At 44.9% G+C, this 12,511-nt stretch overlaps 1 protein-coding gene across 1 annotated transcript in view; it reads left to right on the top strand.

Moving 5' to 3' along the window:
- LOC126336632 (UDP-glucosyltransferase 2-like) overlaps positions 1 to 12,511 on the top strand; it is an 88,626-nt gene that overhangs the window by 39,505 nt on the left and 36,610 nt on the right. The window contains exons 4-5 of the mRNA XM_050000524.1: positions 791 to 1,250; positions 10,384 to 10,606. Coding sequence (XP_049856481.1) covers positions 791 to 1,250; positions 10,384 to 10,606 — 683 coding nt within the window. The remainder of the gene's footprint in view (positions 1 to 790; positions 1,251 to 10,383; positions 10,607 to 12,511) is intronic.

The following is a 12,511-nucleotide window of genomic DNA, read 5'->3' as shown; positions in this document are numbered from 1 at the left end:
CTAGCAGATGCTTTTAAGAAAGCTACACTGATACTGTATATCCACAAACTACCAAATGTTCCTTCTTGTCTGACAGATAGCTCAATAATGCATCCAGATTTCGCATAAATAGATGACAATCGTTTAGAGACTATCTGTAGATTGTTACAATCACAAGAGAAGTATTCTACAATAACAAGTCACAAGCATATGCTTTTAGATTCTGATCTTCACAGAAACTGCTTGTATCTGTATTTTTGACTTTGTGTCCAACTTTTACATATGCTGCAACTACTCTGTTTCCCATGTTAACTCTCCATGAAAATGATGCTAGTCTGTAATCCCTGATATTTAAGTTCTCCATCCCTGTGGTTATACGTTATTCAGAGAGGCACAGAAGGGGTATCACTTCAGAATTTTCCACTTATTCCTGATACACAAATTGCTCATCTACCTTCTTTATCGGCTCCCTAATGTTCATCTGAAATAACAGTCTTAAATTTAGCCACAGGACAAATTGGAAACTTAGCGCAAAACTGACTCTAACAATTCGAGCTGAGATTTGATTTTCTAAGTTGGTAGACAAGGAGTATACGGTAGCAACTATGACAAACAAAACCACAAAAAATGATAATTTTACAAATTAGTGATATTAATTGTGGGTAACCAGAAGTCTATGGACAAAATATCCAGTTTAATGATTTACATACTTAGAACAAAGATAAATGTGCATCATAGTTGTTGTGGTGAATGGATGTATGCCTATTTCTTTCAGAAATTTTGGCAACTAAAAATAGACAACTTTTTCTAGGAGGAACCACACATTCGACGTAATGATTATGGAGCGGATTTTGTACCAGGGCTACTACGGGCTCGCCCACAGGGTCGGCTCCCCACCTCTCGTCGGGATGGTGACGCTGGCAGCCTTTTCGCCTCTGTATTACGCCATGGGGAATCCCATGAACCCAGCGTACGCACCCGACGTCTGGCTGGGATTCTCGGACCACATGACCTTCTGGGAACGGGTGTACAATGTGTTTTTCTACCTGAGATGTTATTACTTGTGGTTCTGGGAAACATTTCCAGAGCAGGACGCCATCATGAGACAATACTTCGGTCATGACCTTCCATCGGTGTACGAGACGGATCGCAACTTCAGCCTCCTTATCGTCAACAGCCATTTCTCTATGGAGTACCCTCGTCCGCACCTGCCCAACATCATAGAGATCACTGGTGTTCACGTAGAGACGCAGCCCAAGCCACTGCCAAAGGTGAGTGCCAAACTGAAGCTCTTTGATGCTGTACAATACACAGTAAAATAAATCCCACCAGTTTGGTCAGTACTGACAAAATAATAGTTGAGAACATGCTGCAATAATCGTTGATCGCTGAGAATCGAGGACAGCATCTCCTAACACTCTCTCACTCACTCCCCCCCGCCACATCATCACCATCTTCATCACGCCCAACCCTTCCTAATACCTGCGTGCACGACTGTTGCGTCACCGAATTAAACTACCATTCACATACACTTGATTCGCAGCTTTCCTAGTCCAACAAAAACCTTCCAGCCGGACATCACCCACCAGAGTGCATTGTTCAAAAATGGTTCAAGTGGCTCTGAGCACTATGGGACTTAACTTCTGAGGTCATGAGTTCCCTGGAACTTAGAATTACTTAAACCTAACTAACCTAAGAACATCACACGCATCCATGCGCGAGGCAGGATTCGAACCTGCGACCGTAGCGGGCGCGCGGTTCCAGACTGTAGAGCCTAGAACCGCTCGGCCACAGTGCATTGTTAATAGCGCATTATACACACATGCAAACTAACGTTAGAGAGAACAATACTATGCAGACAGGCTTAAGAAGGGAATTAAAATACCAGCAATCAAAAATGGTGGAGAAAGTCTAAGTACATTTGTAAAGAGAATGGCAGGCTTAAACGAGGACTTAAGAGAAAGCTTGCGCTTTGGGATCATTCAGCACTGAGGTGACAAAAGTCACTGAATACCTCTCAATATCATGTCGGACCTCCTTTGCTCAGCGTAGTGCAGCAACTCGGCGTGGCATAGATCTAACAAGTCGTTCGAAGTTCCCTGCAGCAATACTGAGCCATGCTATCTCCGTAGCAGTCCAAAACAGCGAACGTATTGCCGGCGAGGATGTTGTGCACGAACTGACTTGTCGGTTATGTCCATAAATGTTCGGTGGGCTTCATGTCACACCATCTGGGTGGCCAGGTCATTCTCTGGAAATGTACAGGATGTTCTCCGAACGAAATAACGAACAATTGTGGTCCGGTGATATGACGTCGTTCTTTGGGAACATGAAGCGCATGTATGACTGCAAATGGTCGCCGAGTAGCCGAACACAACCATTTCCAGTCAATGATTAATCCGACCAGGGGACACATTCGATTCCATGTAAACATAGCCCACATCATTTTGGAGCCACCACCAGCTTTGTTGATAAACTAGGTCCATGGCTTCGTGGTGTCTGCACACACTTGAACCCTACCATCCGCTCTCACCGATTGATATGGTCACAAGCCCAGGAGAAGCGCTGCAGGCGATATCGTGCTGCTAGCAAAGGCATTTGCGTGGTCGCTGCTGCCAAAGCCCATTAACACCAAATTTCACAGCACTGTTCCAACTGATACGTTGGTCGTACGTCCTACATTGATTTCTGCGGTTATTTCAAAAAATGGTTCAAATGGCTCTGAGCACTATGGGACTTAACAGCTGAGGTCATCAGTCTCCTAGAACTTAGAACTACTTCGACCTAACAAACCTAAGGACGTCACACACATCCATGCTCGAGGCAGGATTCGAACCTGCGACCCTAAAGGTCGCGCGGTTCCAGACTGTAGCGCCTAGAACCGCTCGGCCACCCCGGCCGGCGGCTATTTCACACAGTCTTCCTTGTATGTTAGCACTGACAACTCTATGAAAAGTAGCTGCTCACGGTCGTAAGAGAAGAACGCCGGCTGCTTTGTTGTCCGTGGTGAGGTGTAATATATGAAATTTCGTATTCTCTGCACACTCTTTACTCCTCAGATCTCGGAATACTGATTTCCTTTACGATTTCCTAAATTATGGCTCCACACTGCCTTTTATATCTTGTGTGTGCAATACTACCGTCATTTGCATATTGCATTGCTATGACTTTTTTCACCTCAGCGTAGAGCTACCAGTTGCCGCCATGGAGAACAACACTGTGCAGACAGACTACTTTAGGTCGCTCCTGATGATTACTTAGAGGTGTTTTATGATAGTTATGGTTTTCAAAATACCAACACGAATTCTTTACAGACGAACGGAAAAACTGATAGAGGCCGACCTTGGGGAAGATCAGTTTGGATTCCGTAGAAATGTTGGAACATGTGAGGCAATAGTGACCCTACGACCTATCTTAGAAAATATATTAAGGAAAGGCAGACCTACATTTCTAGCACTTGTAGACTTATAGAAAGCTTTTGACAATGATAACTAGAATAGTCTCTTTCAAATTCTGAAGGTGGTAGGGGTCAAATACAGGAAGCGAAAAGCTATTTACAATTTGTACAGAAACCAGATGGAAGTTGTAAGAGCCGAGGGGCATGAAAGGGAAGCAGCGGTTGGGAAGAGAGTGAGACAGGGTTATTGCCTCTCCCCAATGTTATTCAATCTGTATATTGAGCAAGCAGCAAAGGAAACATAAGAAAAGTTTGGAGTAGGTATTAAAATCCACGGAGAAGAAATAAAAACTCTGAGGTTCGCCGATGACATTGCAATTCTGTCAGAAACAACAAAGGACGTGGAAGAGCAGATGAACGGAAGGGACAGTGTGTTGAAAGGAGGATATAAGATGAACATCATCAAAAGCAAAACTAGGATAAAGGAATGTAATTGAATTAGGTCAGGTGATGCTGCGGGAATTAGATTAGGAAATGAGACGCTTAAAGTAGTAAAGGAGTTTTGCTATTTGGGGAGCAAAATAACTGATGATGGACGAAGTAGAGAGGATATAAAATGTAGACTGGCAATGGCAAGGAAAGCGTTTCTGGAGAAGAGAAATTTGTTAACATCAAGTGTAATGTAGTACAACTGTAGTGTGTCTATTCATCAATTTATAAGGAACAGTCAAATGAAAATGAGATATGCAGAAAAAAAGTAAGTTAACTGTTTACTGCTTCAAAACTAATCCCTACAACTGTCAATACATTTATCCAACTGTGAGGCAAGACGGTCAACAGCTTGGTGGAAGATTGTTTGCAATTGCGTATAGAACGATGCTTGTACCGAGGCGTGCACATCTTCGTCCGAATCAAATCGACGGCCACGAGCGGTTTTTTTCGTGGTATCAAAAATATGGAAATCGCATGGAGAAAATGTTCAAATGTGTGTCAGATCTTATGGGACTTAACTGCTCAGGTCATCAGTCCTTAAGCTTGCACACTACTTAACTAAATTATCCTAAGGACAACCACACACACCCATGCCCGAGGGAGGACTCGAACCTCCGCCGGGACCAGCCGCACAGTCCGTGACTGCAGCGGCTTAAGACCGCTCGGCTAATCCCGAGCGACTCGCGTGGAGAGGGATCGGGACTGTGTGGCTGATGTTCCCAGCGAAACTATTGCATCGTAATTGAGAAAAGCTTGGCAGCATGTGGGCGGGTAGTGGCGTGCAACAGAACGATGGCGTCCGTCGAGGTACCTGGGTATTTAGACTTAATGGGCATACTCGAAGAAAGATAACTAATTTTTGGCAATAAACTACTTAAAAATGTCTGGAACGTATTTTGAAGGTACATGATACGAATGTCGCTAAGATCCTAATATTATGCGTTCGTAATGACCTTAATGCCAAAAGCAGACTAATAATACCTTCCACAGGCACATGTAAGCTACTGTTCCTCCATCCATCCATCCGTCCGTCAATAATGTTACGGAAGAAACTCTTAGCACCTGATGCAATTAGATGTGCACTCAACCAAAGGTTTCTCAGCGCCGCTCGGAATATAAATGTACATATTCTCTGCTTGACAAAAAAGTGAAGCTCCCAGAAGAGGGGGAGGAAATGAAATTAAACTTCCCAGGTTGAGAGGGTATTATTGCAGTGACTTCAAAGCTTCGAGGAACGTAAAGTTAAATTCTTCTGGGGTGTTAGGCCAAGTCATATTTCCTCTAACGTAATCGACGTTTCGACCCCTCTGCTGGGATTTTCTATACCACCTTCCGGTGTCCACTATTGCTAGAACACTGTCAGAGACCAGTGTCGCGTTCTCTTATAAAGGGTAGTTTTCCCGCGTTAGTCCTGGAGAAGTGGGGGTACTAGTTAAAATCTTTGTGGCTGCCATTGGTGGGCCACTGTCATAGGCTAATATCCCGCGCTGATGCAAAAGAAGGGGCCTTATTGGCTAAACTTTTGAGGATACTATTGGTGGCCCATCGTCATTAGATAGAAAGGTACTATTAAACACTTACGCTGGAGAAGGGTTATTGGCTGAAATTCCTCCTACTGCTACTGGTTAGCCGTCATCATTGGCTAGATGCGAAACGGACAGAGCAAGAGAGGCGGAATGTTTACCCAAAATATTATTGTCCGCCGAGGCCACTTACAGCGCGTTGTTTATGTTGCTCGCACACCACGCCCGCATATTAACTTCCTTGATGGCGGGGAGCCACGATGCTGGAAGCCTGTAAGTGTCCTCTCTATAGAAGTACCATGTGTTCTTACAAGGGAACCTCCCCATCGCACTCCCCTCAGATTTAGTTATAAGTTGGCACAGTGGATAGGCCTTGAAAAACTGAACACAGATCAATCGAGAAAACAGGAAGCGGTTGTGTGGAACTATGAAAAAAATAAGCAAAATATACAAACTGAGTAGTCCAAGGGAAGATACGCAACATCAAGGATGATGTGGGGCCAGGAGCGCCATGCTCCCGTGGTTAGCGTGAGCAGCGGCGGAACGAGAGGTCCTTGGTTCAAGTCTCCCCTCGAGTGAAATATTTAATTTATTATTTTCAGACAATTATTATCTGACAAACTCTTATGTTTTCATCACTTTTTTGGAGTGATTATCACATCCACAAGAAAACCTAAATAAGGCAAGATAGAAGAATCTTTTTACCCATTCGCCTAGTGTACAAGTTAGATGGGTCGACAACACATTCCTGTCATGTGCCGCACATGCCGTCACCAGTGTCGTATAGAATATATCAGACGTGTTTACCTATGGAGGAAACGGTTGATCTATGACCCTGCAATCATATGTTTTCGGTTCCCATTGGAGTGGCGCGTCCTTTCGTCTACTAATCGCACGGTTTTGCGGTGCGGTCGCAAAACACAGACACTAAACGTATTACAGTGAACAGAGACGTCAGTGAACGAACGGACAGATCATAACTTTGCTAAAATAAAAAGAAAGCCTCACTTGAGGGAATACTTGAACCACGGACCTGCCGTTCCGCAGCTGCTCACGCTAACCACGGGACCACGGCGCTCCTGGGCTCAGGTAATCCTTGATGTTGCTTATCTTGCACATGAGCTACTCAGTTTGTATATTTTGCTTATTTTTTTATAGTTCCACACAACTTCTTCCTGTTTTATCGATTGATCTGTGTTCAGTTTTTCAAGGCCTATCCACTGTGCCAACTTATAACTAAATCTGAGGGGGTTGCGATAGGGAGGTTCCCTTGTTAGAAATTTCAACCGCTTCTGGGACCTTCCTTCTATAAATATTTGTTTCTTTAGCCAGCACACGTACGTTATTAAAATCGATGTTCCGCTGTTGCCGATTTTACATTTTGTTTTAGCCGCGAGTGCCGTTCGTGTTCTTTAATGCGTTCTTGAACTGTTCTCCCCGTTTCACCTGTAAACACTTTGCCACAGCCACATGTCACTTGATAGACGCCTGTATTGTGGAGGTATTCAGGTGCATCCGTTTTTCGTCGGAAAAAATCTTTTATTTTGCTTTGACTAAAGAAAGATGTTTGGATACCATTTTTTTAGAACTCTGCCAATGCAGTCAGTGACCCCAGAAACGAATGGTAACGTAACAGAGTGAGAAGGCGGTTTCTCGTCATTCTTATTTACGTGATTAATATTCCACCCGAAAGCCCTGTCGATGGAACAACTATCATAGCCATATACCATTAATGTCTTCTTTAAAAAATTCGACTCCGATTCCAAGTTATCGTCATCGCTGATACGGAAGAAAAATGGTATACAGACTTGTTTCCACTCCGGCCGGCCAACGCGCTGTAAGTGGTCTCGGCGGACCATAATATTTTGGGTAAACATTCCGTCTCTCTTGCTCTGTCCGTTTCTGATCTAGCCAATGATGATGGCAAACCAATAGCAGAAGGAGGAATTTCAACCAGTAATCCTCTAAAATGTAGAATAGTGATTTTCTGTCTAATGACGATGGGCCACCAATAGTACCCACAAGAGTATAGCCAATAAAGTGCCTTCTTCTGCATCAGCTCGGGAATATTAGTCCATGACGATGGCCCACCAACAGTATCCACAAGAATATTAACCAATACTCCCACTTCTCCAGCACAAACGCGGGGAAAATTCCCTTTATAAGAGAACGCGACACTGGTCTTTGACAGTGTTCTAGCAATAGTGGACACCGGAAGATCCTGAAGAAGATACAAGCAGAGGGATCGAAACGTCGATTATTTTAGAGGAAATATAACACGCCCTAACACACCAGAAGATTTTAACTTAAGTGACAATGGCCGCGAAAGCCAGCAGACTTACATTTTACAAAGAACGTGCCAGAATGAGCTCATTCCTCAGAAAGATGTTGCACCCTACTCTGGCCTGGTTGCGTGCAGTGATGCAGTTGGGAATGATGTCATACAGTTGTACCCTTTCCTGAAGAAATATGGTCCACAATTGTTGTAACTAGTCCTAGATATCGTGGTTACTTCAGCTGGGACGGAGTTGACATCCAAGATGGTCCCACACATGTTCTGTCTGTGACATATCTGGGTTTCGTGATTGTCACGGGAGTACCACAGCTACACGAAACGGTTCATAGAGATAAGTGCAACGTGGGACCATCACTATTATGTTGAAAAATGACACTACGATATTGTCCCATGAGAGGCAACACATGCTAATGCAGGGTACCCGTGGTGTACCATTGTGCTTTTAGAGTTCACTCAGTTACTACCAGCCATGACCTGACGTCAAGTCACCCCCTTTGGTTCCCCACATAATGAAACCAGGAGTAACACCGCTGTGCCCCTCCAAAACCTCTCTCAAGGCCGCCGCCATGATCGCAGCCAATGGTAATTCACAGAAGTGAATAACTTCGATTCATAACTGAACACAATGTGGCGCCATTCATCAGCAGTCTGTGCTTTGTAATCACAGCACTACTCCATAGGCAACAGTTTGTGCTATGCTGTTCACGGTAGCTTGTGCATGGATTCAAAAATGGTTCAAATGGCTCTGAGCACTATGGGACTTAACTTCTGGGGTCATCAGTCCCCTAGACTTACAACTACTTAAACATAACTAACCTAAGGACATCACACACATCCATGCCCGAGGCAGGATTCGAACCTGAGACTGTAGCAGTCGCGCGGTTCCAGACTGTACCGCCTAGAACTGCTCGGCCTGTGCATGGGAACAGTTTTCCTAGCCCACTTACTGATAGCCTCTGAACAATGGTCCAGGATGGCTTACAATGTTGCAAATTGTTCACTACTTGTTCCTAGATGTAAAGTTCAGATGTGAAGGGGTTATGTTGTGCTTGGTGCACAATACAGCGATATTCCTTGCGGTGGTCAGAAGTGGTCGAATGGAACCTTCATCGCGAGAATGCTTGCCATTACGTTCGCATGCACTCCAACATCAGGCAGCTGTCACATCCAAATGCCTCACAAAAATGTATGTCGCACGATTCCACTACCCAATTTGGTCGCGCGGTTCTAGGCGCTTCAGTCCAGAACCGTGGGACAGCTACGGTCGCAGATTCGAATCCTGCCTTGGACATGGATGTGTGTGATGTTCTTAGGTTAGTTAGGTTTAAGTATTTCTAATTTATAGGGGACTGATGACCTCAGATGTTAAGTCTCATAGTGCGCAGAGCCACTGAAACATCGCCTTAGAAAAATTTATGAATTATTGTGCAGGTAAACCTCTTACGTTATGTGATTTTCAAACGGCTGGACAAAACTGAACGTACTCAGACATTTCTCTCTTTACTTATGCTGATCATCACTAAACTGACACCCAATATTTTTAGCGCAACGCAATCTGACTTTCAATAATCCCTAGAAAAGAATGGCCGTGACTAACAATAACCTATACCTTTCATGAATCACTTACCTCACAAAAATCTTAGTTACTCGAACTACTGCAACACAGCGAGCGCCAATGCTGCCAGCTAAGTAAAATGGTCTAACTACTGAAGGCACTAACTACTGATAGGCATACTTAGCAAATGAGCCGGCCGTGGTGGCCGAGCTGTTCTAGGCCCAACAGTCTGGAACCGTGCGACCGCTTTGGTCGCAGGTTCGAATCCTGCCTCGGGCATGGATGTGTGTGTTAGGTTTAAGTAGTTCTAAGTTCTAGAGGACTGATGACCTTAGAAGATAAGTCCCATAGTGCTCAGAGCCATTTGAACCATTTGAACTTAGCAAATGAAAGGTTTTGATAGAGAACAAACAATGTATTTACCTCATTAGTGTTCAAAAGTCATAATATATATGTATATCAGTTCATGACATTTCCATTTTCTGACGGACACACGTCCAGATCATCCGCTCTCAAAACTCCATCTCTCTCCCCACATTAACCACTGCTGGCGGCTCACCTCCAACTGCGCAACGCTACACGCTGTCCACATATAACTGCCCAACACTACAACAGCAAACATTCCAACAATGCAAATCAGCCACAGACTTCACACAGCACAGTCAGTGATTTTCATACAGAGCGCTACGTGGTGTTACCAACATAAAAACCTAAACAGCCTACTTACACCACTTGAACAATTTTTGAACCAACCGCTACCCAGTCTAATGGAGACTCAAACTGAGGCCGCTTTATAACTCTGCCACGAAGTGATAATGCTGTTTCAAGCGAGTACGCGGCATCTCCCTGTCCTTCACAGTGAGCATTCAGTATCTCACGCAGTTCATGCCTCTCGTGTATCCAGACAGGCCTGGCAACAAGACTAAAGACGAACACATGAATGCAGTCTGGCGGTCGTTGTAACCGTCACAGAGAACTGGAAATCTAACCGGTTACATACCCGCCTATGGTATGCAACTCTACGATGTGACACTGACATCTAACATTTTTTTATGAGTGTTTCACTTCTTTCGTCACACAGATAAAGAAGCCTAAAACAACATTTTATATTAAACATAGTTCGCTATTTTCATTTTTTCAGCGTATTCAGGAGTTTATGGATGGGGCAGCGAACGGAGTGATCTACCTCAGCCTCGGATCTAACGTGAAGAGCAATGCCTTGCCGTGGGAGAAGGTCAAGGCATTCCTGGATGCGTTTCGTGAGCTTCCACAGCGAGTCCTCTGGAAGTGGGAGAACGACTCGTTGCCTGGACAACCAGATAACGTGATGGTCAGCAAGTGGCTGCCGCAGCAGGATGTTCTCGGTAAGCTCCCAACCACTGTCTTTCAGTCTTGTTCGTTATTAAAATCTAACATGGCTCAGTTAATATTAGTGTCACTCATTAACGGTAAATACTTTCCTCTTATGAAATATAATTCTGATTAGAAAGGGAGTGGGAAAAGTGGAGTGACTGGCTGCAAAATGTTTCAATAATTCACAACCGATTTGTTACCCATTTAATTGTATAAGAGATACTTTATATACACTACTGGCCATTAAAGTTGCTACACCAAGAAGAAATGCACATGATAAACGGGTATTCATTGGACAAATATATTATACTAGAACTGACATTGATTACATTTTGAAGCAGTTTGGGTGCATAGATCCTTAGAAATCAGTACTCGGAACACCCACCTCTGGCCGTAATAACGGCCTTGATACGGCTTGGATGGCGTGTACAGGTGCAGCAGCCCCTGCAGCTTCAACACGATACCACAGTTTATCAAGAGTAGTGACTGGCGTATTGTGACGAGCCAGTTGCTCGTCTACCATTCACCAGACGTTTTCAGTTGGTGAGAGATCTGGAGAAGGTGCTGGCCAGGGCAGCAGTCGCACATTTTCTGTATCCAGGAAAGCCCGTACAGGACATACAACAGGCGGTCGTGCATTATCCTGCTGAAATGTAGGGAGTCATAGAGATCGAATGAAGGATAGAGGCACGGGTCGTAACACATCTGAAATGTAACGTCCACTGTTCAAAGTGCTGTCAATGCTAACCAGAGGTGACCGAGACGTGTAGGCAATGTCACCCCATACCATCACGCCGGTTTATAAGCCAGTATGGTGATGACGGCAGCCATGATCTCCGAGCTGATAGTACACGCTGCTGCAAACGTCATCGAACTGTTCGTGCAGAAGGCTGTTGTCTTGCAAACGTCCTCATCTGTTGACTCATGGATCGATACGTGGCTGCACGATCCGTTACAGCCATCCGGATAAGATGCCTGTCATCTCGTCATCTCGACTGCTAGTGATACGAGGCCGTTTTTATCCTCCTGAACCCACCGATTCCATATTCTGCTAACAGTCATTGGATCTGGACCAACGCGAGCAGCAATGTCGCGATACGATAAACCGCAACCGCGATATGCTACAATCCGACCCTTATCAAAGTCGGAAACGTGATGGTACGCATTTCTCCTCCTTACACGAGGCATCACAATAATGGTTCACCAGGCAACGCCGGTCAACTGCTGTTTGCGTACGAGAAACCGGTTGGAAACTTTCCTCATGTCAGCACGTTGTAGGTGTCGCCACCGGCGCTAACCTTTTGTGAATGCTCTGAAAAGCTAATCATTTGCATATCACAGAATCTTCTTCCTGTCGGTTAAATTCCGCGTCTGTAGCACGTCACCTTCGTGGTTCGACGACGTTTGCAGCAGCATCGACTATCAGCGCAGAGACAATGGCTGCGGTTACCCTTGACGCTGCATCACAGACAGGAGCGCCTGCGATGGTGTACTCATCGACGAACCTGGGTGCACGAATGGCAAAACGTCATTTTTTCGGACGAATACAGGTTCTGTTTACAGCATCATGATGGTCGCATCCGTGTTTGGCGGCATCGCGGTGAACGCACATCGGAAGCGTGCATTTGTCATCGCCATACTGGCGTATCACCCAGCGTGATGGTATGGGGTACCACTGGTTACCCGTCTCGGTCACCTCTTGTTCGCATTGACGGTACTTTGAACAGTGGACGTTACATTTCAGATGTGTTACGACCCGTGGCTCTACCCTTCATTCGATCCCTGTGAAACCCTACATTTCAGCAGGATAATGCACGACCGCATGTTGCAGGTCCTGTATGGGCCTTTCTGGATACAGAAAATGTTCGACTGCTGCCCTGGCCAGCACGTTCTCCAGATCTTTCACCAATTTAAAA

The sequence above is a fragment of the Schistocerca gregaria genome, chromosome 2 (genome assembly GCF_023897955.1).
Source record: "Schistocerca gregaria isolate iqSchGreg1 chromosome 2, iqSchGreg1.2, whole genome shotgun sequence".
In the NCBI taxonomy this organism is placed as follows: domain Eukaryota; kingdom Metazoa; phylum Arthropoda; class Insecta; order Orthoptera; family Acrididae; genus Schistocerca; species Schistocerca gregaria.
This window is presented reverse-complemented; position numbering and strand designations above follow the sequence as displayed.